This window comes from Psammomys obesus, unplaced genomic scaffold, assembly GCF_907164565.1.
Source record: "Psammomys obesus unplaced genomic scaffold, mPsaObe1.curated_primary_1811, whole genome shotgun sequence".
In the NCBI taxonomy this organism is placed as follows: domain Eukaryota; kingdom Metazoa; phylum Chordata; class Mammalia; order Rodentia; family Muridae; genus Psammomys; species Psammomys obesus.
Window position 1 is genome coordinate 13,420,419 of NW_026596051.1, and position 27,702 is coordinate 13,448,120.

General features: G+C 42.2%; 1 protein-coding gene and 1 non-coding gene across 3 annotated transcripts in view; one reads left to right on the top strand and one right to left on the bottom strand.

Moving 5' to 3' along the window:
- Positions 1 to 27,702, top strand: part of Nudcd3 (NudC domain containing 3) — a 79,235-nt gene that overhangs the window by 25,954 nt on the left and 25,579 nt on the right. For both annotated transcript variants that reach the window (XM_055623886.1, XM_055623885.1), the window contains exon 3: positions 21,880 to 22,012. In XM_055623886.1, the coding sequence (XP_055479861.1) occupies positions 21,880 to 22,012 (133 nt within the window). The remainder of the gene's footprint in view (positions 1 to 21,879; positions 22,013 to 27,702) is intronic.
- Positions 26,278 to 26,382, bottom strand: LOC129689187 (U6 spliceosomal RNA). Its single transcript, XR_008722056.1, has one exon. It is a non-coding gene; the product is annotated as a U6 spliceosomal RNA (small nuclear RNA).

The window sequence follows — 27,702 nt, forward strand, 5'->3', positions numbered from 1 at the left end:
TGCAAAATTCACAGTATAATAAAGCCATGCAAAAAACAATTGGGGTTTTATCTAAAATTGAGTTAGAGTCTAGTTCAGATGCACCAAGAATAGGTTTCTGCCTCACTGAATGTGTGATGGGGACGTGTGAAGGTAGCATGGCTTCTAGCCATGCTCTGCTCAGTGACTGTGGCTGAAGGCGTCTACACTGACATATAAGTCCCCTTCATCTGAGTCACTCAGCACTACTCCATACATCTCCATAGTCACAGGAGTTTTCTGTTTTCATTTGTATTTGAAAGTTAGAGTAATTACTTTATGATTTTATTTTTCTCCCCCCCCCCCCCCCCCCCACACCTCCGAGCTAGGTCTCTGTGTAGACCTGACTTTCCTGGAACTTACTTTGTAGACCAGGCTGGCCTCAAACTCACAGAGATCTGCCTGCCCTGCCTCCTGAGTACTGGGATTAAAGGCATGTGCCATCACTGCCTTTATGATCACTGGCTACTTTATGATTTCTTAATTCAGTGAAAAGTTAAACTAATATGTAGGTCACTGTTCTCATCTCCCTCCTTTATCCTTCTCTCTTTTCCTGAGATGAGACAGGTCTTATACTGTAGCCCAGGCTGGTCTGGAGTTTACCATCCAATCTGGTTTCAAATTTTGATGATCCTTCTAACTTAGTCCACTAAGTGCTGGGATTAGAGCTGTGAGTCACCAAATCTGGCTTAATAGTTTCTCATTTAGGAATTTTTCTGGAAAAAAAGATGCTGATAACATATATAATGGTTGTTGCCCTTGTTCAGTAACTATCACCAGAACCCTGGATATTGGGTGCTTTGTAAGTAAATCTAATGAAGTAAGTAAAACTCATTTGTAGGTAGACCATGTCTAGCTGTTTAGCTGAGTTATTTTAAATACACTCAGATATGGACATCTCCCCTTGTGTGTGTGAGAAAGGCAGGTGTGCATATATGTCCCTGATAGTCCCTATGAGAGCAGTGGAAGGTGTCTGAGTTTTAATATACACACTCATGTGTTATATTTGTAGAATACCACAGAACATCTCCTTGGGGAGACCACCTGTGTTCAGGGACCATCTGCTTGCACAGCTGACTCATCTGAGCTCTGATTTTGTTTACTGTGGAGTGAGGCACTTGGATGCTGTTCCATTACCACCTGTCCATCCCAACTGTGGACAGCTTTCACATGGCCCTCGTCAGAGCCTGGCTTCCCTGACTTCCCTCTTCCTTTGCTTCCTCTCCTTTATGGCTACTATGGCTGACCTATGAACACAGTGCACGTTACATGGTTATAGGTAGAGTTCTTTTTTCTTGCTTTTGGAGCCCTTCCAAAGGTTTGGTGATCTCAGTAGCAATCCCTGGGTTGCTATATTTGTCTTACTTATTTGGCCATCTTACTTAAGCTTTTTAGTACTTTGCCACAGCATTCTCGGATGGGTGAGAAATTGATACTGTTTATTAGCATAGCTGTCGCTTCAAGAAGCTTGGGATGATTTGAAGCAGCCTCCTCCCTCCTCCTTTTTTGAGAGGGTTTTTTTTTTGTTTTTTGTAAAGGTTTCTCATGCCATCTTCCCCTCTGCATTTATGTTGAACAACTTTGATGATATGTAGAAGCCTTCTATTCTAGAAGCCACAGACCACAGCAGAGATGCTTGCTGGGCCTATAGTTCAGGTATAGCTTTGGCAAAGAGCTGTGCTCCAGTGTGAGTGTACCAGTCCCTTGGGTATCATTCTTCTTGGACCAGGAGATGCCTGTGCTGCCTTTTTATGAATTCAGGGTCTCAGGAAGCCAGAAGAAGGGGGAAGAGACTTTTGTGATGTGTATGACTTGGAAGTATAGAATTGGAAGGAACATTGGAGATGGGGAGAATGAGGTTCATGCCAGTTCTTCAGTCTTTTGTAGCTGCTTGAAACACTGGGAGTAGAAAAGAGTGATAGTGCAGGTCAGCTAAGCCTTTAACTTGACTCAAAGTTTTCTAGGTGAGGAAACCAAAATTTCTTAATACAGTCCCACAAAAACCATCCTGGCAAAGGAAGTGAGTAGGACATAATTAGTTTACTTGGAGCCGTGCTTCACGTTATTTGTGGAATTCAGAATGGGCTAGGATTTGATAGTCCAGGACTTAAACTTGCTGACTTCACCCCCTCACACTAAAACATTTGATTTTTTTTTTTTTTTTTTTTTACCTTTATGTTTCTCTTCATCATCTTATTTCTTGTAGGTAGTTAGTGGGTTCTGTTTTCTTTTGGTAAAACAGGTGCAGATAAGTTTAAAGGCCTCGGTAGTTTAAAACCCTACCTATGGTATGAAGAGATGGTTAAGAACGTTGGCTGTTCTTCCACAGGACCCAGGTTCAGTTCCCAGCACTCACATGGCTGCTCTCAGCTGCTGGTGGTGGTAAGAGTTAAATATGCTGGTGATTTGAGGAAGGGCCTGAGGTGTAGTCTGGCATCTTTTTAGCGGGAGTCTTGTAGTGGCTGGCTGCTCCCTGTTAGGCAGTGGAACACATTGCTGACTGCCTCCTTTCAAACCTTTTCTCAATCGGCCAAGTCTAGGTCATAGTAGGTAATGAGTGCCTTCAAATTTTAAATAGTTATGATATTTATGGTTTAATTTGTATCTCTTTACGTACAGGGGAAATCATTTTATGCAATGGTTTGTTTATTTACTATTACTATTTTCTATGTAATAAAATTGATGTGCACCTCAATATTGCCCTTCTGTGGTTTTAGAAATAAAACTTTACATATTTTCTTATCCACTGCTTTTCTTCCAGTTTGACTATTGATTGACTATTCTCTTAAATAATTTTTGTTAGACTTGAGAAATTTTTCTTTCCTTCAGTAACTAAATGTGCCATTCCACTATCTACAGAAGAGCTGCTGCTGCTCTTCAATGTTGCTTGATGTTTTTAATGGTCTCTCTTTACTTTTAATTACGCATATGTTTGTGTGTCTGTGTATGTGCACCTGAGTGCAGTGCCTGAGGTGGCCAGAGGACACTGTTGGATCCCTGGAGGTGGATTGGTTGGGAGTTGTCCAGCGTGGGTACTGGGAGTCACATTCCCATTCTCTGGAGGAGGAGCAAGCACTCTGAATCTTTTTATTCCTCTTCGCTTCCCCACAGGCTGAGGGCTGAACCAAGGACCGTGTACATCTTAGGTGGAGTATTCTACCACTTATTCACACCCGTCTTCTTGATTTCTTTAAGATGCATTTCATTCTGACCCGGTAAAGTTGTGGATTATGTTCTTTAGAAAATAATTGGTAGTAAGTTAAGATAGTAACTTGAAAAGCACATATTTAGCTTCACGCTCATTGTGTAGTCCATGTTAGAACAGCTATAGCTGTGGCCTCCCTCCACTGCCGCCTCAGCCCATTCAGTTCCGTTAGAAAAAGTCACTCTGGAGGACTACATACAAATCTCACATGTGCTGAGTTCCATTAAAAGCCAGGTAGTTAATGTTTGTGCTGTTTTTAAGAATGTCGTCTTTCCCAGAAAGTATTATACCTAGGTGCTATTATAAAAATAAGAGCAGGTTTTGGAAAATAGAGAAAATTATTTAAGCTGCATTGGTGTTAGATCTTGCTGAATTTCTGCTAATTAAAGTGTACTTATTTCTTTTTTAAAATTTTATGTATTTAGATTTTGTGTATGTTTGTGCACTGAAGTGCGTGGAGGCCAGAAGAGGTGTCAGATCCCCTGGAACTGGAGTTAACAGAAGGTTGGGAGACACCATGTGGATCCTGGGAACTGAACCTCTTCAAGAACAATAAGTGCTCTTAACTGTAATCATCTCTCAGGCCCCCTTGTTGCTTCTTTATTAAAGAATTTTAACATTAGAGAATACTTGAAGGGCTGGAGAGATGGCTCAGAGGTGAAGAGCACTGGCTGCTCTTCCAGAGGTCCTGAGTTCAATTCCCAGCAACCACATGGTACTTCACAACCATCTATAATGAGATCTGGTGCCCTTTTCTGGTGTGCAGGCGTACGTGCAGATAGAGAGTACTTGACTCCTTGACAAGTGAATTACAAATATGTGAAAAATCAAGTCTTGCTTAGTCTTACTAATCTACCTATAGTGAACAGTGCCAAATCATGGGATCTGTCTTTATGTTCAGGTTCACACACATACACAATCTCCTCACTACAAATGTTTGCACATGTACACTATTAAAATTTTTGATATAACTCATTTGCCTTAATATTTACCTTTTCTCATGAGCTGTTTAGGACATATGTACAAGGATATACAGGTCTCACTATTATTAGTTGCAGAACACTTTTGCTCTTTCAGAACTTCTCACACTCAAGTGGTATTCTCCATATCCTCTCAAACCCCTCAGCTCTGGATGCTCATCTGTTTTCTATCAGGCAAGTAATCAATCACTAAGGCCAGCCTGCTCTCACTGAACTTTTGTCACTGCCCCATCCCCTCCCCCCTGACTCTTCAGGAGATCAGTGACGGAGGCCTTACCAAGACTCCTTCATATCTCAAATGCAGAGCCCTCCAAGCCTATGGTTTTAAGGACAATAATTAAAGTCCTTAAAAATAAGTGTGTGTGTGTGTGTGTGTGTGTGTGTGTGTGTGTTCTTACACAACCCAGGCTGGCCTGAGACTTCCATGTGTCTCAGACTGGCTTTGAACACACAGTCTTCTGAATGCTAGAAATATAATCATGGGGCCCCATGTAGCCAGGAATTCTTTAGAAATTAATGAGATCTTTAGGATTCTATAGACTTTGTTCATTTTGAAAGTGGTTTCTTGCATTGATGTCAGCTGTTGCATGATGTGTATGTAATAGCTGAATTACATGATGCCATGGGCCACGTTGTACATCCATAACAGTAAGTGAGCTTATGGGCTGGGAATGGAAGGTCCTTGAAAGTTCACAGCTTGTTTTCCTGAGAGATGCCCAGAGTAAGCAGTCCTCACCAACCCCTGACAGGGTTTCTCTGTGTAGCTCTGACTATGACTATCCTGGAAACTCAATCTGTAACTGTAGACCAGGCTGGCCTTGAACTCACAGAGATCTGCCTGCCTCTGCCTTCTAAGTGCTGGGATTAAAGGTGTGCACCATCATTTCCTGGCTGAGAAGTACTTTTAAAGCATAATTTTAGAGGAGTGAGCCATTGAATCAATAGTCATGGCCCAAGTAATATCAACCCTTTGTCTGTGCCTTCTTTCTCATTTTAGTTCTTGGGCATCCAGATGGCTGTTTTTGTTGCTCTGCCACGCCTTTGTTCCAGTGGTTCCTTCTGACTTGTGTTAAGTCAAATCTTTCTCAGCAAATGAATGATACTACAACCTTGCTGCTCTCCCCCACAAGCATTTAAGAGAAGGAGGTACAGAGACAAGAGTGCAAGTACCTGCCTGATGCGGGCTACTTCTGGGTTCTGTTGTCTTCCTGGGTTTCATGCTGTTCCAGGAAGACACTTCCGTGGAGAGCTGTCCTGACCTGGAGCAGTCTGCTGTCCTTGTGGAATGCTGTGCATTCTTCCTTTATATATCCTGGTCTTGTGATTCAGCTGAGTCAGGAAGCCCTTTCTCTTTGTTCAAAGGGCTTCTTAACCCTGTCCCCTAAAGGCTGCCTTGACCCTGGTTCTTGTTTACTTCTGGATTGTGGCACAGGATTGGCATTGCTGTCCTCATCAGTGATACTTTCCTTTGAACGTTTCTTCCCCCATAGTATGCTTTGATTCTATTGATGACATTATGCCAAAGGTTCTTACATAGGTAGTGTTTGTTTTTTCTCTCAGGATAGCTCTTGTCAGCTATCAGAGTTAACTCTATGGCTTCCCTTTTCCTTCCTGTCCATTCTCTTTGTCTACTTTCTTTTCAGCTGAGCCCTTCTCTCTTCTCCTTCTTTCTTGGACATGGTAGCCCAGTCTGCCTCTTGAATTTGTTATGTATCTGAGGATAACCTTGAACTCCTGTTCACCTCCCAAGTGCTAGAACTGACAGATGTGTACCACCATACCTGGCTATTTAATTATATACTAAGCTGCATGCCTTTAGAATGTAATATGATGAGTTGTTCCCTGAACATGCTGGTGATGTTTTTTTGATGTTCCGTCTGTGGTAGGCCTCAGTCTTGAGACCTGCACATGGGGTTGCTATTAATCTGTTCTTTCTTATGAAGCTTATCTTATATTTTTTAGAATTATATGGGTAGAAACATAAAGAATTCATTTCAGAATAATTATTAATGCCAAATGTGGTGGTATGTGCCTCTAATCCCAGAACTTGGGAGGCCAAAGGAGGAGCCTCAGCTGTATATTGAAACTTTGTTCTCCCCCAGTTCTACCAAAAATTTTTAAAAACTGTAAGAGAGTTGGAGAAATGGCTCAGTAGTTATGAGCATTTTCCATTCTTGAAGGAGACGTGGGTTTGCTTCCCACACCCACATGGTAGCTCACAATCTTTTGTAACTCTTCAGTACCAAGGGATCCAACACTCTTTTCTGACCTCTGAGATCATCAGGCATACACACTGTGCTACACATAATATACATGCAGGCAAAACTGCATGTAAAATAAAAATGTTTTAAAAAATTGTGGTGTTTTCGAAAGGTGGCGTTCATGTCTGTGGATGACACCCCTGGAATAATAGTTAACATTGCCTTTTCAGTTTCTGGTTGCACCAATAAAGTCTGAACCCTAAGGGGGGAAAATTGTGGCAAGATATACATCACATCAGATTTACTATTTGAATTCAGTTAAATGAACTGTCCAGTGACATTCAATACATTCACATCATTGTGTTGTTTCTAGAATTATCTCATTTTTTTTTTTTTCACGTATCTACTCAAATGCTGTTCCTGCTGTATGAGTGTAAGCTTACATTGCAACACATGAGTGCCTTGTGGCTGCGGAGGTCAAAAGATGGTGTTGGCTCCTTTGAAACTAGAATTACAGATAGCTATAAGCCACCGTATAGATGCTGGGAGCCAAACCCAGTTTCTTTGCAAGAATAGCAAGTACAGCTGGGTATGGTGGTGCATGCCTGAAATCCCAGCACTTGAGAAGCAGAGGAAGATGGAGCTCTGTGAGTTAGAGGCCGGCCTGGTCTACACAGGGAGTTCAGGACAGTCAGGGCTACATAGAAACCCTATCTCAACAAACAAACAATAGTAATAATAATAATACAAATAATAACAGTAAAGAAAAGGGTAGCAAGTGCTTGAATCCATGAACCGTCTCTCCAGCCCCTTTATTTAATTTCTTGTGTGTGAATAAAAATATGCACATGTAGATATGTAGGAGCAGGAGCCTCTGGACACCAGAAACGTCCATCAAGTCCTCTTAAGCTGGAGTTATGTGAAGACTCAACTGAGGTCCGGGGCAAGAGCAACCAGTTAACATTCTTAATGCCTCCTTTCTTGTGATGACTAATCTTGATTGTCAGTTTGACTGGATTGAAAGCCACCGAGAAAAGTAGTGGAGCACACTTGTGGGTATGTCTATCAGTATGTTTCCATGACGGTTATGGTCTAAATCTGGTGATGGACTGGCAGTGTGAATAGTCTGGTAGGTGGTGGAACTGGAAGATGGGGCCTCACTGGAGGAAGTGGGTCTCTGGGAATGCTTTTGAGGGATCTCACGGTTCCTTTCCAATACACGCTTGCTTCTTAGCTGCCGTGAGGTGAATAGCTGTGCCTTACCGTACTCTTTAGCCACGTTTTTCTACTTCATCACATGCCAGAAACAATACAGGGAGCCAACAATGGACTGTATTTATCTTCTGCAACCAGAAGCCAAAAGAAATATCTCCTCCTTTTAAATTGTTTTTTTTGGGTATTTGTCCAAAGTAGTAAAAGTTTGACTAACACAGTGTTGTTTGCTTGGCTGTTACAAATGCTGCCAGGAAGCATTTGTTTATAAGCTCCAGTGGAGACGCGCACTTTGTTACAATGTAGGAATAAAGGGTTTAGTCCATGATGGTGATCACATTGTGCTGCAGGGATCACTGTCCACTGGTGTCAGGGCGTCAGGGGCTTCTCTTTCTAATCAAAAAAAATTCTCATAGGCATAGAGTGCTATGTCATTGTGGTTTGAGATTACATTTCCCTAATAAACAGTGATGGTGCAGTCCTTTATGCCTTCTTTGGTGAAGTGTCAGTTCAGATCGCTTGCCTATTTTTAAAAGTTGAGTTGTTCATTTTCTTAGTAAGTTTTGAGAATTCTCTGTATTCCTGTGTACTTTATTAGATACATAATTTGCAGGTAGTTTTCAGTCTTTGAATTGTCTTTTTGATCTCTTAAGGTTGCTTTTTTAGTTTAAGGTTAGTGGAGATGGGAATCAAACCCAAGACCTTGTACATGTGAGGCATATGCTATCTCCCCAGCCACAACATTGCCCTTAGAAAGAAGACTTTATTTTTTTTATTTTATTGTATGTGTATGGGTGTTTTGCCTTCATGTATGTCAGTGCCCCAAGTATAGGCTTGGTGCCATGTAGGCCAGAAGAAGGTGTTAGGACTAGACTGGAACTAGACTTACAAATGTTTGTGAGCTGCCATGTGGGTGCTAGGAGTCAAACCTGTGTCCTCTGGAAGAGCAGTCAGTAGTGTCCTTAACCTCTTAGCCAAACTCTGGCACAAACAGAAGACTTTGGTGAGGTCTAGAATGGCCATTTCTTCTTTAATGAATTGGCTTTTTTGGTGCCACATCTAATTACCTAGCACAAATACTTTTTAAAATATTTTCAATGGAAACTTTTATATTTGATTTCTACTTAGGACTGTAATATATTTTTATTTAGTTTAGTATGTGGTTCAGGATGTGGCTAGGAGTCCATTTCTTTCTGTATGTGGCTATCTAGTGTTAAAAGGAGTCCATTGATCCCAGGGTCATACTTGGCCAAGCACAAAGGACCTAAGCCCACAGCACCCATTTATTTATTTATTTTTTTCTGACTTTTTAAATGTCCCCTTTCCTATCTCCTTGTTTTTTGTATCTTTGTGTGGTCAGTCTCCCTTATATCATTCCTTCTCCAGTGCGTGTTCCCTTCATGTTCATTACTCACTGTTATTTTGCCTATGTCTTCCTTTTGCATCTTCAATAGTGCTCAGTCTTTATCTCCTACTTTTGTGTTGATGCAGCTGTTTCTCTTTCTGTTTGGTTTTTGTTTGTTTTTATGTTGAAAGGATGATTCTTCACAAGCTTAGCTTGTAAGTTTCTTGGTGTGAGAGTAGGTGCCCTTAAAAAACTTTTCAAATCATTTTACTTAGTTGAGAGAGAGAGAGCGAGAGAGAGAGAACGCACAAGAACACATGTACATGTTGAGGCCTCTGAATAAAGTGCCCCTTCACTTTACTGTTTGAGGCAGGATTTGTCATTGAACATTGAACTCAATAATTTGGCTAGACTGGCTGGCCAGTAAGCTTCAGGAATTCCAGCTCAAGTCCTCCTGTTTGTACAGCAAGCACTTGATGAACTGAGCTATCTCCTCAGTCCCCAGTTCCTTTTCTTCACTCTTCCACATTTGATGCTGTCACCAGCCTGTTAACCTGCGTGCTCGGCTTCTGTGCACTTTAGTTCTCTTCCTACCAGTGATGACTTTTCAGCCTCTTCCTTAGCCTTGGCTTCTTCCCACCCTTGAGCGTAGGTGTTGTGGAGTTATGTGTATAATCAGCCTTTGTCTTTCTTTTTTGCTGTACTCCTCTCTCAGAGAACTCATCTGCTCTTAGCCACATAGTATTGCCACAGTCTGACTCTGTTCCCTGTTTTTAATCCTCCAGCTTAATTGTCCTTATGCCCTGAATGTCTTCAGCTGATTGTATTAGCCTTTAGCCCCTCTTCTCTGTGAGGGTCCTACCACTCTCCCTCTTGTCCAAGCTTAGATTCCAGCCATGACTTCATTGTGGTTTCTTTTGTTTTTTGTTTTTTTGAGACAGGGTTTCTCTGGGTGTCCTGGACTCACTTTGTAGAACAGGCTGGCCTCTAACTCACAGAGATCTGCCTGCCTCTGCTTCCCAAGAGCTGGGATTAAAGTAAACACACACACACACACACACACACACACACACACACACACGTATATATACACACACACATATATATATACATACATTTTTTTTTTAAAGAGAAAGAACTATAGACTACTTTTCTGTTTGTTATTTTGACATGAGGCTGGTAGAATAGAAATTATGAGTAGACCATGTCTCTGATTTATCTACTTAAGTGGAAGCAGGGCCTCAGGTGTGTGGTGTGGGTTGTGGATAGTAGGTGTATATGGCTGGCCTGATGTAAAATGCAGACTCAGGGTATATCAATCTTAGACTACATCTTAACTGTGAAGATAGTTCTTGATGTCAGTGGGATTTGCCTTCTCCCCGATGGTGCTGTTTGCCTACGTTTCTAGCGTCAAGGAAGCCAAGACACTTATTAGTGCCAGCAGCCTTGGGAAATGACCCTGACACCTGTGAGTTAAAGCATAAGGCAGAGTTACTATCATACCCATTTTTCTCCAGTGCTTATAAAGGTATTCTGGGCCCTGTGGCGAGCCTCTGGTTAGGTTAGTATTTGCTCTTTATCTCTCTGGAGTAGGCAGGGTCACCAGTCCTAGGGAATGACTGTATAGATTAATGGGAAGGTTCCAGGCCCTGAGACGCTCATGCACACTGTGCTGCAAATCAGGAATTAACACCAGTTTCTATCTTCTTCTAACTAGACTCCTTAAGTTGGCACCGACAGGCAGGAGAACAATGTAGGAAACAAGAGAAGCTTAGAAAGGCCAGTAGAATAGAGGCTGGAGGCCATTTAGCATGTGGTGAGTGTTAGGAAGTCAAGTGCATCCTGGGGGAGGCCTGTCTTGGTGTCTGGTGGATGCAGACAAGGCCCTGATAGTCTCATTGTGGCCTTGGGCAATGGGGTATGGCTCAGACCTTGGAGTCGTTCTCTCCCTTCCTCTTTTCTCCCTCTTCTTTTAAGAATTTTATTTTTAAATTATGTGCATGTATCTGCATATGGTATATGCAGTTGAGTGCATATGGTATGTGCAGGTGCTTCTGGAGGCCAGAAGAGGGAGTTGGATAACCTGGAGCTGGAGTTACAGGCAGCTGTGTTGCTGCCCCCTTTGGGTGCTGGGAACTGAACTTAGGTCTTCTACAAGAATAGTAAGTGCTCTTAATCACTGAACTATCTCTCCAGTCCTTTGGGCTTTTCTTTAGACTCTGGGAGACTTTGTTTTGTGACAGATGATATTTGACAGTGGTTTAGGGTTCATTGTGTGTCAAGGCCAAGGTTTGTCCTCCTTCCTTAGTTCTTCACATTGATGCCATCTATCAGCAGTTTTCTCTGTGACCTTAGTATTATCTAAGATCAGTGGCTGCTGTAGTTACCAGAGAGTAAGTGATTTATATAGAACAACTTTTTTACCGTTGTGGAAGCTGCAAGGTCACGACACCACTAAGTTGGGTATTTGGTGAGGGCTGTTTCCTACATCCAACATGGCACCTCACTGATGCCTCTTTGGAGAGGAAGAGCTGTGTTACCACATGGTGGGAAGGACAGAAGGGCAGTTGGGCTACACACTGGGAGAAGCATGTTTCATAAGGGCCTTGATGTCATTTATTTAGTGAGGAACCTTAATGGCTTAATCATCTCTTATACCATCACACTGATTATTAAATGCCAACCTCTGAATGTTGGAGGGGATATTAAAATCATAGCAGTTACAAATACGCAGAAGCTCTAGAGAAAGCTCTTACTGCAGCCTCTTCTACCACTAAAAACCAGTCACTCAGCCCCACCATTTAAAGAAACCGGTTAGTATCTTTTTCTGGAGTTTTTTGCTTTAGCTCTGGAAGGTTAAGATCATGGCTGTTGAACTTGCCTGGACTGCCATCGCATGTGGAGCATTAACAGATGGACTTTCAGATCCATTCACAACAGGTCTGTACTCAGGGAATGAAATAGCCCTCCAGCAAACTGTCTCCTTGTTAAAGGCTCTTTCTAAGCCAAGAACTAATTGCTTTTTTTCTCAGCAGCATAAGTGAACACTCTTGTCAAAGCTGATTCTCTGACATTTGTTTCATTACTGGCTGTTTAGTAAAAGATTCCATGTAAATCACTACAAAGAATTCTCAAATAATATAATAAATACTGCCAGAAATTGGGCTGGTTTTGGAAACAGTGATTATTTACTTACTTGATTTTTAGTTGAATTGCATGATCTTTTTTGTTTCTTTGTTTTGGTTTTTTGAGACAGGATTTTTCTTTGTGGCCCTGGCTGTCCTGGAACTCACTTTGTAGACCAGGCTGGCCTCAAACTCAGAGATCCGCCTACCTCTACTTCCCGAGTGCGAGGATTAAAGGTGTTCATCACCACTGCCCAGCTGTATGGGTGTGTTTGGTGGAGTATCTTGTCCTGCTAGGTGAAAAGATAATAATAGTACAGGACTACTGATTTGTATATTTATCAACAATCAGTGTTCATCAATTATTCTTCTCTGAACTCCTTGCTATCTTTAGGGATGTAATCACAATTGATTGTTAGGCTCACAGTGAGTTAGACAATCTGCCCAGTACCGTAATGTCAAATGTAAACCAACAAAACAAAGTACAGCCACCTTCCAGGTGTGTGAAGAACCCTGTGGTCTGGGTTTTGGGATTTCCCATCAGCATTCCAGTCCTGTGGGTGTAGGCTGCTGGAGGATCTTATTCCATTTATATGCAAAAGACAACCAAATCAACTAACTTAGGTCTTTATAAATAGTAGGACTCTTTCTCCAGCCTGTCTTCATTCTGCTCAGTGCTAAAATTTCCTGGCAGCCTGTAACTAATGAAATGGAAAAGTACTGTTTGCAAGTTTTAAACTAGCTGACTTGAATGCCACATACTGGTTGGTGGCTAGCAGGATCCCCTGTCTCGCTTTGATAGTTGCTGTGGATTTGAGCCCCAGTGTCGTGTCTCTTCTGCCTTGGCCTGGGGTCACTTGCTCACCATGTTCTTTCATGCACTGGGGCATTGGTGTACTGGTTGTAGTTGCTGCTTATCTCTCCACTGACCTGTAGATAGTCTCTGGTATGTTCTTTCCCTACCGTGATGTAGCCGGAACTGCAGTTCTGCTTGTCACACTTTCCGACCCTGGCTGTGACCTTCGGTCACTGTGGGAAACGCATGTTACAGAGCTCCCAGATACATACATACTTGCACAGTGGCAGTTTTGAGAAACAGCTTGCTCTGTCTGTAGTGGCTCATCATACTTTCATTTTATTTTGTTCTATTCTGTTCCACTGGATAGGTGTTAGATACAAAATGACATTCTAGAGTATACATTCTCCTGTAGTGTCTGAAAACTTTAGTCTTCTTGCCCTAACTCTCTTATGCTAAGGCCGAGGTTTGGATTAAGACTGGGTGGGGATAGTGCAGAATTAGTGCAACCTGAAAGGTTGTGATTTGAGGGAAAGAGTTCACAGCTGTGGGAGGTTATTACCCTCTGTAGCCTTGGTGGCTCTGTAGCAAAGTGTTTGTTGTGTAGGGTAGAGACTTTAAGAGCAGGCCATATTCTGGTGAGGGAAAAATGGGATGGAGGTAGGGGATGTTGCCGAAGGTAGTTGGAGCCCAATTACAATTTCTGTCTTATGTTTAGTGGTAGACTGCAGATAACCTTAACTTTTATGTTTTCTCCTTTTCATGACATTTTAAAAACTTAAAAAAAATTTTTTTTTTCTGTGTGAATGTTTTGCCTGCTTATTTGTCTGTACATCACCTCTATGCCTACCACGGTGTAGCAGGAATTGTAGTTCTGTGACTTGAAGTCACAGTGAGAAATGTAACTTGGAGGCCGGAAGAGGGCATTGGATCCTTTGGGACTGGAGTTACAAATAGTCTGAGCTATCATGTGGGTGCTGGGAAGCAAACCCATGCTTTTTGGAAAAACGGCTAGTGTTCTTAACTGCTGATGGTTCTTAACCATCTCTCCAGCCTCACATTTGAAAAAACTTAAAAAAAAAAAAAATCATAAAGCTGGGTGTGTTGGCTTATGCCTTTAATTCCAGACCTTGGGAGGCAGAAGCAGGTGGATCTCTGTTGAGTTCAAGGACAGCCAGGGCTACACAGAGAAACCCTGTCTTGAGAAACAAAACAAACAAGCAAAAAAAAAAAAAAAAAAAAAAAATCATTATTGTTGTGTATGTGTCTCCTGTTGGGGAGGGTCCTATAGGGACGTGGGACAATTTGTGGAGTCAGTTCTTTCTTTATAACTTTACATAGGTTCTAGGGGTTGAACTCAGGTCCTCAGGCTCATAAGGTAGACACCCATCCTGACTGAACCTTCGTGCTCACTCCCTTCTAGGCTATTTCTGAGAAACAATGGGATGTTCCATAGGCTTGAGTAGTGATGGTAGTTTGGCTCATTTCTCATTTGGAATTTTTTTTTTCGTTTTTGAGGGAATTAAAGTAGAAAAGCTAGTTTGAATGTTTCTGATTTTTGCATTCATAGGAAAAGAAACTTGAATCAGAGGCTATGTGCTCATATAATTCAGAGTGAGTATTTAGGGGGAAATAAATTAATGTTTAAATATACGTTTATATGCATTTTTTTAAAAAGTGAAAAGTCTCTTTCCTTTCTTAAATTAACATAATTTAAGAAAAGTGTCACTATACAATTTTCTATTTTTAGTTAATTAAACTAGGTTTATAGTAAATATTAATTTTGTTGATATTGACTGATTAACTGATGTACATTATGAAATATAATCTCAAAATTTGCATGTTTGAATTATTCACGAGTATACTATGAGTGACTGTATATATGTTGCTTCATTTATTTTAGGTAAATATAAGCTTATATAGTGCTTTTTTTCTTTTTTAAAACTAATATTTTTTTATTTTTATCAATTACAGTTTATTCCCTTTTTATCCCACCTGTAGCTTCCTCCCTTTTCCCCTCCCAATCCCATCCTTCCTCCCTCTTCTTCACCCATGCCCCTCTCCCAGTCCACTGATAGGGGAGGCCCTCCTCCCCTTTGATCTGATCCTAGTCTATCAGGTCTCATCAGGAATGGCTACATTGTCTTCCTCTGTGTCCTGGTAAGACTGCTCCCCCCTGGGGGGGAGGTGATCAAAGAGCCAGCCACTGAGTTCATGACAGAGACAGTACCTGTTCCCATTACTAGAGTACCCACTTGGAGACTGAGCTGCCATGGGCTACATCTGTGCAGGGGTTCTAGCTTATATCCATGAATGGTCCATGGTTGGAGTATCAGTCTCAGAAAACACCCCAGTGCCCAGATTTTTTTGGTTCTGTTGCTCACCTTGTGGAGCTCCTGTCCCCTCCAGGTCTTTCTATCTCCCACTTCTTTCATCCCTGCACCCTGCCCTTTTTTCTTTTTCTTCTTTTTTAACTCTAGCTATAAAATGGGTCTGCCAGATTAAAGATGATATATCACAGGTCAACAAAAACAGAAGTTGATTTTCAAATTGTGTGTGTGTGTGTGTGTGTGTGTGTGTGTGTGTATGTGTATGTGTGTGTGAGTGAATGAATGAATGTAGCGCACATGTGTGATAGCATGTATGTGGAGGTCAGAGAACAACCTCAGGTGTTGGTCTTCTTCCACTGTGAGTCATGGTCTCTTGTTTACCACTAACTACAGGCTGGGAGCCTGTGAGCTTCCAAGAATCCTGCGTTTCCACCTCCCTACTCAGTCTAGGCACGCAGGGACTAAGATATGTGCTGGTGTGCTGGCTTGACTTTCTGAGGGGCCGAGCGCAGGTCCTTATGTTCACATGGCAGGTGCTTTGTCCAGTTGGCCATTTTGCCAGTCTGAGGTTGATTCTTCAAAAACAAAATTGAGACTCTTCCAGCAAAAGTATAGTCAGGTTGCATTTGCCTACACACACACACACACACACACACACACACACACACACAGGCACAAAAATAGATTATTATTTTTTTAGTCCTTGAGGAAGGAAGGCATTTTGAGGACAGAAGAGTTGATGTGAAAAGAAAGATTGATGTATTTGATCATATAAAAATAAAAATCTGGTTTACACATTTTATAGTATGAATGTAACTTACAAACTGTGAAGCCATCAGTGAATTCTTATCAAAATATATAGAGACATGTAAAGCAAGGAAATGGCAAACAAAAAGAGCAAAGATTTCTGATGGGGAGCTCCATTGGGCTGCTTTAATGGGACTTCCTCTGTGTTTTTCTGCTAGATGTTTCTAAGACCTGATTTGGTGACATTACTTTTCTGTTATCTACTCTTTTACTTGGAAGCCTCACTCTACTTTGCCCAAGACTCTATTGGCAATACTCCATGACTTTCTTCAGTAGAACTTGGCAGTTAATTTCTCCTGGATGTTTAAGTACACAATTTGATATTATTTTGCTGTCTACTTATTTATGCATTCATTTCTTTCATTTTCCTCCTCTATACTTTCATTTTCCTCTATACTTCGTTGACTTGCTATATACTTAATAAATTCACTCACTCAAAACTCAAAATATTATCTTCCATACTGTTCAGAATAGCCCATTGTTCTGAAAAGTAGAAAGAGCCCAGAAGAAGCCCTTTTCTTTTTTAAAATTTATTTTTATTTTATGTGTGTGGGTGTTTTGCCTGCATATATGTTTGTGCACTGCTTCTGTGCCTGGTGCCTCTGGAGACCAGAAGAGGGTATCAAGAGCCCCTGGAGCTAGAGTTAAGGCTGCTGGGAATTGAATGCAGTCCTCTGGAAGGGAAGGGCCTAAACATAGGATTAGAGCCTAGCAGGTCATGAGTGTAAGGACTCTAGAGCAGGACAGTGCACCATTTTTCTAAGGATGTCTGTTTTATAAAGTGTCAGCAATGAAGAGCCCAAAATAAAAGTGACTGGATTTTCAGCAGTTGGAAAGAGCTTTGATAAATCCTGAGCATTGCCAGGAAGAGTTGACAAGAGGAGGAGGAGTCCTTTATAGAAGTAGAAGAGATGGGAAATGAGGACTCCTGTTGACTAAACTGAATGTTTTGAATACCTTGCTGAAGCTTCAGAGAGCCCAGAAAATTTTTGAGGCCCAGATGGTCACAGTGGCTTGATGGGGGGGAGGGGGGAGACGGAGTTGGAGAGAATGGCTACCTTCTGCTGATTGCCTCATAGCCATAGCATGCCCATGCCACAGATGTATCCCACATATGTACTCACCACATAGGTACAATGTGTGTGCATACACTTTTGTCTCAGGCTGCTTTAACAATATGCCATAGACTGGGTAGTGTATAACAATCAGCATCTATTTCTTGGTTTTAGATGCTGGGATTCAGTGGTTGGCAGGTTCAGTGTTTGATGGGCATGTTCCTCACACACAGTGTTTTCTGTCTTCACATGGTGAAGAAGTAAGGGGTCTCTTTAAAGGCCTTTTAGTGAGGACATTATTCATCTCATTCATGGGGCTGCATTCCTTTCACCATCCTTTACAAACCTCACGTTTTGACTCTGTCATGGTGAGGGTGGGACTGTACACATTAATTTTGGAAGGATGCGATTTTCAGACCATAGCACACACATGTGATCCTTCTTCTGATGACCCAATGGATAGTGGAGGCCACAGGAGGGTGATGAGGTCACCATATCTGGGTTGACTGAGGCTGGCAAGGATGCTGGACATTGTCACCTATGCATAGTGTCAATAATCTTCGCATCACATTATACAGGATCATGGTAAATGTTTATAGTTCGGATGGTATCGATTGCAAGAAGTGCAGAAGAATAGCCTGGCTTAGGGGAGAGAGGTGGCCTGGCAACACAGGGTCTAGCTCTGCTCTGGTTGTGACCTTGGGAAGCCAATCCTCCAGCTCCCTTCCATCATGTAGCAAATGCCTGTGGTAATCACACTTTCTTGGGAAAGAAATGAGGGCAACACATATAACCCATTGAGTTATAAATCTAGCTCCAGCTGGGGTTTTGTCTTGTACAAAAACCTTTAGGTTAAGGATTTAGTCTTATTTTACTTACCTTTTATCATATGTGGTACTAGATAGTCTAAACCCCAAATTGTCTTTGAACCTTTGTTTTTTAAAACTGAAGAAGCTTGAGCTCATTTCAGTGACTGTTTGCCTAGCATGCATGAGGCTGGCTGGCTGGGTCCCTAACATTGAAAACAGTAAGCAGAAGGAGAGAGGTCCTTTTGTTTTGAGTGACAGGACTTCAGGACCTAACAAAGTAGGTTAGGCTCCTGTCTTGTTCCTATTTCCTGAGATGATGATGGTTCCTGGTGACAATACCAACCACGCCCACTTATTGCAGGTGATTCTAGTTTCCTGGCTTGCCTCTCTTTGTGGTGCCAAGCACTGCTGGGAAGGTTTAGCAGCGCAAACTGCTGTGTCTTCAAAGAAACTCAAAGTTTGTGGCCCATAGTGCCCAGCAGGATGTGGGGCCTGTGCTCTCTCTTTGTCAAGAGCCGTCTTGTCCCATGCTCATCAGGAATGGAGTGGGAGCTGCAGTGAGACTTGGTTGCTGACTCACTGTCTCACTCCTACCCCTGATGCTGAAGCACTGGTACTCATCCCTTTCCTCCCCCGCCTCCTGCCTTCCTGGGCCTACAGCTGCAGGGGTGGCCTTGGGTGGGGCCCAGAGCCACCTATGCTTGACAGGACACATATTTTTACATACTGTCGGCTGGAAATAATCAACTTTATTTAAAGAGAATGTGGATTCTGAATGCTATAAAAAGTAATCAGCAACCTGCTAGGGCTGTTTTAGGAGCAATTTTCCTGCCTACTGTAGATAGGCTGTGAGGCCCATGCAAGGAGACCTGGGGTATGTGCTGGGAGGACATAGTGGGAAGGTAGACTAGCAGGTCCCAGGCAACAAATAGAGTCCCCAATAGGAATGCACAGCTTTGGGGCCCCTGATATGGGGTCAGGCCAAGACTGGCAGCCTATCTCCCTGAAGAAGTGCGCTCACATGCTATATACTGATGTTTGCCTGAGGATCTGATATGTTAGAGCAGCTATCCAAGGCCTTTTCCCTAGTATAGGCTCTTCTCCCACCTTTTGAGAAGTCATTGTGCTCATTCCTGGATCTCTGGCAAGTACGAGAGCCATTTTGGTTTTAATTTCATGTGGTGAAGACATTTATGTTTTCATATTCTTTTTAAAAATATTTGTTTGTGTACCAGTGATTTGCCTTTGTGTATGCAAATGTGCTGTGCCTGCAGAGGTCAGAAGAGCAAGTTGGATTCCCTGACTACTGGAGTACAGATGGTTATGAACCATCATGTGGGTACCAGGTCCTCTGCAAGAGCAATAAGTGCACTTAACCGCTGGCCCATCTCTCTAGCCCGTGTTTTCATATTTTGTCTGTTTTAGCATGGTAACCTTGATAGGGCTGTCGGTGGAGTAGGATATTTCTCCCTACTTCCCAGATGTACAGGTACCCTGGGTTTTTGTGTTTTTTGTTGTTGTTGTTGTTGTTGTTTTGTTTTGTTTTGTTTTTTTAAGATTTATTTATTTTATGTATGTGAGTGCTCTGTTTTTCATGCACACCAGAAGAGGGAATCAGAGTCCATTAGAGGTGGTTGTGAGCCACCATGTGGTTACTGGGAATTGGACTCAGTACCTCTGGAAGAGCAGCCAGTGCTCTTAACCAGTGAGCCATCTTTCTAGCTCTACCCTTTTTTTTTTGTTTTTGTTTTTGTTTTTGTTTTTTAAGATACCACTCCACATTCATGTGTGTCATGTCAGGTGTGAGCCCAGTACTACCACTGGGGCTCATGTGGGACCCTGTGGAAGCTCGGTAGCTGGGCAGTACTTTTCTTGCTGTGTTTGATTTCTCTGTACTTCATTTCAGGGGACTTTAGGAGCTGCGCTTAGGCTACTGCATTGGCCTACTGGGATGGCCACTGGGTCCTGGGGCCACAAGTACATCATTGTTTCTGTTTCTGTTTGTTGAAGTAGTTGTAAAATGTTAACGTATTGTAGGGAATTTGGATATTACCCAAGGAAGTAAAGAGGTCAGACTCTATCTTATCACAAAAATCAAATCTGTGTATGAATGTCTACTCATTTCCTCTACCATATATAGAAGTTGTATGTCCTTTTTTGTTTTGGTTTTGTTTGTTTGTTTTTTGTTGTTGTTTTGTTTTGAGACAGCTTCTCTGTGTAGCCTTGGCTGTCCTGGACTCGTTTTGTAGATCAGGCTAGCTTCGAACTCACAGAGATCCTCTTGCCTCTGCCTCCCGAGTGCTGGGATTAGAGGTGTGCCACTGTGCCCGTATCTATCCTTTTTTTAACCTCTTCAGTTTTTTGTTGTTGTTGTTGTGTTAAAAGCTTCTCCCATACTGTTGGTCTAAAATACTTCACCTGTTCTATACATTTTTCATGTTTTGGTGCCCTCTTGTTTTGTTTGGCAAGTCATCAAGCCAAGTGTGCTCTGTGGTTGTGAGCTCCTGTGTGTTTTCTCTGTGCTGCACAGTGCCTCTCCTTGAACAGTTTCACATTTCTGTCCATGCTGATTGGTCATTGCCTGGTCTTCACAGTAGTGAGTGCTGAAGTTTTGAATATCATCTCTGACAGAAGCTCATTTCCTTGGCTACTCTGCATCAAAGGACTGAGATCAGGTGTGAGCTGACTCTCATTCATTCCTCAGGGCTGTAGGAAAGGATCCTCTGCCTCCTTCTAACTTTGAATAGAGGCCCACAGTTCTTGCTCCATCATTCTACTCTCTGCCTGTTCCTCATGGCTGCCTTTACATCTTTTTCCTGGGAAAGTCTGTGTCCAAAGTCTCTACTTTAAGAACAGTAGTCATAGTGGGTGAGGGTCTACCTTAATGATCTGATTGTAACTGAATCACTTTTGAAGTCTTAGGGGTTAAGACTCAAGAATATAATTTGGTAGGACACAAATCATCTGTGCCTAGCCATGTTGGAGTATAGGTCTCTTGAATAGATAGAGACATGGGTAAAGATATTCTTGAGTGAGAAAAACATGTCCTCTTTAATCACCCCTCCCCTAGTCCTGGTCTTGTTTCTGTGCCAAGACAAGCGTAGGTACCTGCAGCTCCGTGCTTTCTAGAGTGAGTGGAACTGCATGCATACCTCATAGTGTGTGGATCTCCCTGCCTGCCTCAGTGTGTCTGCTGCTGTTGCAGCACGCTCTGAAGACTGCTGAGAATGTTCTGCTTCCTCCTCTACGACAAATTGAGAGATCCTCAACTCATTTAGTGGACTTGTGAGTCTAGACTCATCTTTAAGGCATCTATATTATTAACATTGCTAAATTGTATGACAAAGTTTGTGTTTTATCTTCATCGTCTGCTTCCTGGCTAGGCCTTTTTGTACTTTTGCTGGGTTTGTAATGGAGGTATGTAATTGGATTTGGTTGACTAGGTTTTTTTAGTCTACCTCGTTCTAAATGGATTGCTTACCTCTTACTAAATATGTGTAGTTTTAATGCACTCTTTGTGGCTTTGATTTACTTATTAGGAGGGAAGAGAGGCTTAGTGTTGGATTAGGACTAGAATCAAACAGTTGCAGAATAGAGTTTTTTTGTATTTGTTTGTGTTTTGTTGTTTTGTTTGCATTTTTGAAAAGGATAAGTTCTGCTCAGCAGTTCATCAGACACACCCTATACTCATGAGGAGGGATTTTCTTAACCAAGGTGCCTGTCTGTTTAACAGGCTTGGTTCTGACAGGGCAGCAAGAAGAACTATGATTTCCTGGGAGACCACATAGGAGTGTCACAGAGGAAATTGCTCCCAAAGGGACTTTAACAAATGTAGACAGGAAGTAAACTGTGTGTGGTGTGTGCTTGTGTGCGTGCGTGCATGCGTGTGTGCGTGCGTGCGCAGGACATAGGAGTAATATATGTGAAGATGCCTTGGGACTTCTCTGCTTCGATTTGTTTGGGTGTATCTCACCTTTTTTTTTTTTTTCTTTCTAGGATTCAGGAGCAATTCCAGAAAAATCCCGACAGTTACAATGGTGCCATCCGTGAGAATTATACCTGGTCTCAAGACTACACTGACCTGGAGGTCAGGGTGCCAGTGCCCAAGCATGTAGTGAAGGGGAAGCAGGTAATGGCCTGTGGGCAGGGTCTTCACTGCAGCCAGTCTGAGCTCCAGGCATGGAGCGAGCATGGCTGCAAGAGGGTTAGGATTGGTTTTGGGGTATGAGACCTTGTCCCCCTTTTGTTGTCCTTGGCCTTTGCGTCTTCAAGTTTCCCTGGGGTACTGCACCCTGTTCTTAGTCTAAGCAGCCATAATCTGGAGAAAAGCTTACAATTGATGGTCTAGCCTCTTACTAATGACATGGCCATTCTCTGGGCCTCCTTGTAGACAGCTAGCCTCTTGGTTTTCAAGAGCAGATCCAAACATTACCTTAACAAAGTCCGCCTTCAGCTTTGCTAGAAAACTCCAGTTAGCTGACCTCATAGTTGCCTTGCTGTGGTGACTGTCTTGTCTGTTCACTGCTATGTGGCCCAGAGCTTCACACAGAATGGGGAGCAGAGCCTTTTTATGTACTCTGGAGGTAAATACATACTGAAATTTAGTCTTGGGTCAGAGAATGTGAATTTGTGTGGATGTTCTTAGACTCTGACACTGTCCTGAAACAGTGCACGACAACACAAGAAGAAAGGGCAGGCACTCCTCACTGTCCCTGTCTCCCATTGTTGCTGGTTTCACATAAATATGTGTTGAGAGCAAACTTTCCTGTCTACAAGCTTCTTTGCTGATGTTGGCTAGAGATCACCAGAGGACGTTCCATTTCTGTGAGGTTTATTGGTTTGGTGTTACCTGATGTACTATACCTTGTCAGTGCTTAGGTTCATTGGCCAGGCCTGTCACTTCTGGGTGCTCATGGAAAGATAGTCCCACTTCCTCAGGCACAAGTTCTATGATGTACACATTTCTCCTTTTGTTGACAAACAAAGCTTATTTTTTTTTCTTCAAACACAGATACTCTCTGTAACCCCCTCCTCTTCCCCGAAAAAACTGTGCCAGGTTATGCATGATACCAATTACAGTTCCGGCCTGTCTCAATGCCTGAGCGCAAGACTAAAGGAGTTGGGCAGGTTACACTTTCTAAATACTGTGGAGGGTGGAGTCAGGAGGATTGCTGGGGCTTGTTAGCCAACCAGCTTACCCCCAAGTTCAGTGAGAGGCTCTGTTTCTAAGGAATAAGGCAGAGTGATAGAGTAGGACTCAGGACCTTTTCCTGTGGCCTCCATGTACATAGATGGACGTTACCACCATCCCACCCCACACATACATATAAATCTAGGCTTCAGTGACCAAATGAATGTCATGGCTGTGTCCTGTAGTTCTTTTATAGGGCAGGAGCTCTGTGAAATTGCCAATGTAGGTTTATTTCTGAAACTTCTGTTTAGGACATAACTTTTTAGAGGGAGAGAGAAGTGTGTTTAGGAAACCTTAGTAGAAATAACATTATTACAGATTGTTAAAAATAAGCAGGATTTGCATAAATAATCTCAGGTAACAGATCCAAATAGGATATTACCGATTTTGAATTCATATTATAATAAAGTTTGGCATATGTGAGAAACTTTCCTTATTTTTTATTTTAATTTTTATTAATTACAGTTTATTTACTTTGTATCCCCCTGTAGCTCTCTCTCTCCTCCCCTCCCAATCCCATGTTCCCTCCCTCTTCTCCACCCATGCCCCTCCCCAAGTCCACTGATAGGGGAGGTCTTTCTGATCCTCATCTATCAGGTAACTTTCCTTATTTTAAGGAAAGTTTTAAACTTATTTTAAACTTTAAGAGAACCTTAAATATACAAAGCAATCCTGTGTTTTATAGATGATAAATTAAGGCTGAGAGAAATAATCCAGTGTTGGCTCCCTTGTTACACCCAAACTGGGCCTTTAGATATCTATTTGAAAGGATGAATTGCTGAATAAATAAAGGACAAAACTATGCTTTGACAGATGTGTCTGTCTCTAAGCTTAGACTTCAGTGTGGGTCTTACCTCTTTGTAAGTTCCTAACTTCATGGAAGGTGGGGTTGTGTGGAACACGTAACACGGAAGTCAAGTTATACTTGTTTTTTAGGGGACAGTTTGCTCTGACAGTGGGGACAGCTTGACTGTCACCCTACATCTCACATGGTGACAGTCCACCAGGCTCGGTTCACTCTTACCTGTTTTAGATGGTTTGGGTCAGGTGCTTACTACCTTTCTGAGGTTGTTTGCCTCACTAACATCTTCTTGGGAGTTAGTAGGTCAGGTGCTGACTTCCATTTCATTTGGTGGTAGGAGCACCAATAAATTACGAACAATTATGAAATTATATGGACTAGGGAGATAACTCAGTTGACAAAATGCTTGCTCAGTGAGGATGTGGATCTGAGTTCAGGTACTTGGCACACACATAAAAAGCCTTAAGCCATATTGTTTGTCTGTAATTCCAGTGCCAGGGTGGCAGAAGTGGAAGGGTCTGGAGGATTTACCAATTACCCAGCATAGCTGAATCAGCAAGCTCCAGCTTCAGTAAGAGACTCTGTCAAAAAATAAGGTAGTGAGCAAAATAGAGGAAGATATCCAACATCAAAATACACACACACATGCATATACATGAATGTATACCCCCTTGTAAAAGATAAACTTAATAAATTATTTTTAATTTTATTTTAAATTATGCTTATTTTTGTGTTTGTGTATGGGTATTGTCTTAGTTAGAATTTTATTGCTGTGAAGAGACACCATAACTATGTCAAGTTTTATAAAAGGAAACATTTAATTGGGGCTGGCTTGCAGTTTCAGAGGTTTAGTCCATTGCTGTCATGGCATGAAGCATGGGGGAGCTCAGGCAGACAGTGCTGGAGAAAGAGCTGAGGGCTCTACATGTTGATTCGTAGGCAGCAGAAGTAACTGTGAGCCACAATGGGGGTAGCTTGAGCATAGGACACCTCCAAAAGCCTACCCCACAATGACACATTTCCTTCAATAAGGCCACACCTAATAGTGCCACTCCCTGTGGGCCAAGCATTCAAACACATGAGTCTATGGGGTTCATTCCTATTCAAACCACCACAGGTATGTACATGTAAGTTGTAGGTGCTCCCAGAGCCAGAAAGATGGTATTGGATTCCTTGGAGCCGGAGTTACAGGCAGTTATAAGCTACCTGACATGGGTGTTGGGGATTGAACTCATTCTCTATGGAAGAGCCTCACTTCTGAAGGTTTCTCTGAAAGGCTTCATAGTAGGCCCAATTTAAAATTAGTTTCTCTTTTCTATGATTCAGAAATTCCTGTGTTGGCAACACAGACAGCTTCTAGGGACATAGGCTTCAGGTATACTGGTTTACTCTTGGGAGTAGGAGCCATGGGTTCTGTGATTTGGAGCTGCTGCTACACATTGTAGTTTAGACCTCTCTCTCTCTCTCTCTCTCTCTCTCTAGTGTATTTGTTCTGATCTCTGTGGTGGTGCAGTCCTGCTTTTACTAACTTTCCATGGGTCTGGCTCATTCTTCTGTGGACAGTGTCTGAGTGGTGTTACCAAGATAGATTGTTGGCATCGAATATTTGTCTCTTTTATTGCAGAAGCAGTAGCAGTTAGCAAAATGGTGGTCTGTGTATGTCCAGCACAGGTGGAATGCCCATCTCAGGGGGTCCTTTGGCCTACCATGCACTATGTACTCATGGGAGCCCTGCCAACAGCCAAAGCTACCTACACCCAAAGACTTGGCTTTTTTTTTTATTAGATTTTTATTTTTTATATTAATTACAGTTTATTTACTTTGTATCCCAGCTGTAGCCTCCTCCCTCATCCCCTCCCAATCCCACTCTCCCTGCCTTATCTCCTCCCATGCCCCTCACCAAGTCCACGGATAGGGGAGGTCCTCTTCCCCTTCCATCTGACCCTAGCTTATCCGGTCTCATCAGGACTTGTTGCAATGTCCTCCTCTGTGGCCTGGTAAGGCTGCTCCCCCATCAGGGGGAGGCAGTCAGAGAGCTAGCCACTAAGTTCATGTCAGAGAAGTCCCTGTTCCCCTTACTAGGGAACCCACTTGTATACAGAGCTGCCATGGGCTACATTTGAGCGTTTAGTTATAGTTTAGCTTGTAGGTTTTATCCGTGAATGGTCGTTGGTTGGAGTATCAGTCTCAGAAAAGACCCCTGTGCCCAGATATTTTAGTTCTGTTGCTCTCCTTGTGGAGCTCCTGTCCTCTCCAGGTCTTACTATGTCTCCCTTCTTTCCTAAGATTCCCTGCACTATGCCCAAAGTTTGTTTATGAGTCTCAGTATCTGCTTTGATACACTGCTGGGTGGAGTCTTTCAGAGACCCTCTGTGATAGGCTCCTGTCCTGTTTCCTGTTTAAAAATATGGAACGCTTCACAAATTTGCTTGTCACCCTTGATCAGGGGCCGTGCAAATCTTCTCTGTATCATTCCAATTTTAGTATATATGTTGCCGAAGCAAGCAGGACTTGTTTTTTTGTTTTGTTTTTTAAAGCACTATGGCAGGCTGAGGGGCTTTCCAGATTCTGCTGCCCACGTTAATGTTGACATTTTGTGACACCTACTGATGTTGTTTGCATTGTTGCTTTACCTGTGAAGATCCTTATCTCCTACATGGTAGGAAATTTTCTTCTTAATATTTTTCCATGTTATAGTTAACAGTATCACATATTTCTTTTACAAATCCCCAGTCTGCTTAACGTAAGACCTGAAACTATTAGAATAAAAAGTCGGGAAAACTCTTAAAGAAATAGACATAGGAAGAACTTTCTGAATGGGACTCTTTCACTTGGAAATAAGGCCAGTATTGACAAATAGCATCTCATGTACTTAAAAGCTTTCCACACAGCAAAGTTAGCAGTTACTTGGATGAAGAAACAGCCTACAGAATGGGGGGGGGGGGGCAATTGTTAGCTATGCCCTGGACCGAAGATTTAATATCTGGAATATAAAAGAATTTAAAAAAAAAACCCAAACCTAAATGACAAGAAATCAAACAATTCAGTCAGTAAATGGACTAATGAAACAGACTGAGTCACTGACTGGCACTAAACATGTATTGCTAATAAACATGAAAAAATGTTCATCAGTCATCATACAAATGCAAATCAAAACTACAGTGAGACATTGGCAGGCACACCTTTAATCCCAGTACTTCAGAAGCAGAGGCAGGTAAATCTCTGAACTCCAAGCCAGCCATAACTTCATAATAAGAGCTTGTCTACAGAAAACAAGAAGAAAGCTACATTGAGGTTGTATTTCATTACAGTCAGAATGACTGTTATTCAGAAGTAAACAACCGATGCTAGTGAGGATAGGGAGTGCAAGGAAACCCTTACACACTGCTGGGGGGAATCTGAACTAGTCTTAGCTCTGTGGAGTCAATATGGAGGTTTTTCAAAAACCAAAGGCAAACGAACACTCTGGAGTAACAGGTGGGTGCGTACCTGAAAACTCCGAGTCAGCATATCGTGGAGTACTGTGCAGCAGTGTTTGTACAGCACTGTCGCAGCAGCTAAGCAGTGGACCCAAGCAAAATGTTCAGCAGCAGAGGAGTGGAGAAGGAAATGTGTGAGAGACACACGGTGAAAGCCTTACAGCCATGAAGAACAGTTATATTGTTGGCAGAAAAAATGCTTCAGCTGCATCAGATTGAGCAAGTTAAAGGCAGTCTCAGAAAGGCAGATGCATGTTTTTTTTTCTTTGTGGTTCTTATGTTTTATATACATACATAAAATCATATACATATACACTATATGTCATGAAAGTAAAAATGAAACTGTA